This window comes from Mucor mucedo (genome assembly GCF_025094135.1).
Source record: "Mucor mucedo strain NRRL 3635 chromosome Unknown EV154scaffold_15, whole genome shotgun sequence".
Classification (NCBI taxonomy): Eukaryota; Fungi; Mucoromycota; class Mucoromycetes; order Mucorales; family Mucoraceae; genus Mucor; species Mucor mucedo.
In genome coordinates, this window is record NW_026252299.1 from 438,808 (window position 1) to 440,607 (window position 1,800).

The 1,800-nt window shown below is 33.6% G+C and overlaps 1 protein-coding gene across 1 annotated transcript; it reads left to right on the plus strand.

Annotated features, from left to right (window-relative positions):
- Positions 1-1,164: 1,164 nt before the first annotated feature.
- Positions 1,165-1,557, plus strand: EV154DRAFT_478171 (uncharacterized protein; the record flags this gene model as incomplete). Its single annotated transcript, XM_051598177.1, has 2 exons — positions 1,165-1,323; positions 1,411-1,557. The coding sequence occupies 2 exons, from the start codon at positions 1,165-1,167 to the stop codon at positions 1,555-1,557; spliced, it is 306 nt and encodes a 101-aa protein (XP_051461191.1).
- Between the last annotated feature and the right edge of the window lie 243 nt (positions 1,558-1,800).

The window sequence follows — 1,800 nt, forward strand, 5'->3', positions numbered from 1 at the left end:
ATCAGATATATTATCTAACAACCCTCTCTCCTCTTTTCTTCTTTTTCTCTCTCTCTCTCTCTCTTATAATAAAAATAATAATTATCTTTTATTTCTTTGTTCTTGTAAGCAAGTATTCTTCTGTCTGTCCTGTCCGCCTGTCCGTTCCTGACAATTTGTATGTGACTTTCAGTTTCTGGAATTTGAAAATCATGCGCCATGTCATAAAGAATGTGAATAACCTTAATTACATTCATTCTGTCATACCCCTTAAATATATTATCGATTATATGTGATTTTTGAAATGATTTATGTCTGAGAAAAAACAATTATATACATGTATTTTATCTGGTTTCTCTGGGATTGGCTTTCTTTTATTCATATTTTTATATATACTAATAATAATTGGAGACCAGAGTACCTCCACTGTAATACGTTTGCGAAACATCGCTTTTAAAGGTAACTTCATGAAAGCAGTAAAGATCAAATGAATTTATTTTATTTAGTGTAGACCTGTAAGGGTTTGTAAAATCAACTCGAGCCGAAAACGTATCATTTTATGACATAAAGATGAACATAATCAAAATCAAGTTATAACACATGCACTGAAAGGCACACCCATCCGAAGTTATTGTGAAAGCCATGAATTTGGAGATTATGTATATCAAAGTAACTTCATCAAAAGGGGTTTTGTCTGAAGCGTGATACAATAAACACAGTTTGTGATGGACGTCATGACCGAACTAGTGTATTATCTCAAAATCCTCAAATCACGTGCTTTTGTTCATCAGTGAACTTCGAAGGCTAACTATATAGTATTTTAAAAAAAGGGGTTAATTATGTGAAGTCCACAGCTAGTGTAGAGGATACCTAACAGAGGCGAGGGCAAGAGCAGAACAGAAAGGTTATTTAGGTGAGAACAAGGATGGCAGAAATTATATATATATATAATAGTTTTATTATATGTTTAAAAATAAATGAAAGCCGAAAAAAATCTATTCAAGAAGAAATGAAAATGTATAAGATCGTAATTACAGAAGTACACATAAATAAACATGTCTTTATTTGTAACAGTTGACAGGACAAGTAGACGAGGGTTCAGAGATCAAATTTACCGAGACAGAATCTTAGTCATATTGAGTTCGAGACATATTTGTGGCATCGCGCATAGATAGAGATGATGACATGAGCTGGTATTACTTATGCTATATAACAGACTTTAAGGACAAGGATACAAAGACAATGGATGTTAAATGTGTTTCACAAGTAGAAGGTATAGCGGAGATAAACTATTTGGAGCAGAGACGTTGGACAGGATACAATAGGCATGTTCAACATTTACATGTGCGACAAAGGAAAGAGAACAGGAAACATGTGTTACAAAGACGATGATCTGGCTTCGTTTCAATAACAATATGAAGCATTTTGCAGGATAGTTTTCAAACCGCAACCATCGGAGTTCATGACCACAAGACCATTTTACGTCTCGGCTATTGTATTAAGAATAGACACATGAACAAATATGCAGACACTATAAAGCAGAACCATAAGCGACATTTCAAGAATTGTTTGAAATAAAACTCTTTATTAAGAATAAAGGAAAGGTGGTAATTTTGTCTTGGGGAAGGAATAATGTTTTTGTCATACGCAAGTTGTGTTTATACGCGTTAATTTGCATGGGAAGAACTGATATAGGTTTAAGCTATATAATTGGACGAGGCGGTTTGTTTTATTGGTAAGATTAAGTAGTCAGGAGTTGATAATCCAAGATTGGCGAAATTTAATGGACATTGAGAAGGTAAATAATGTAAGAGAGCGAAA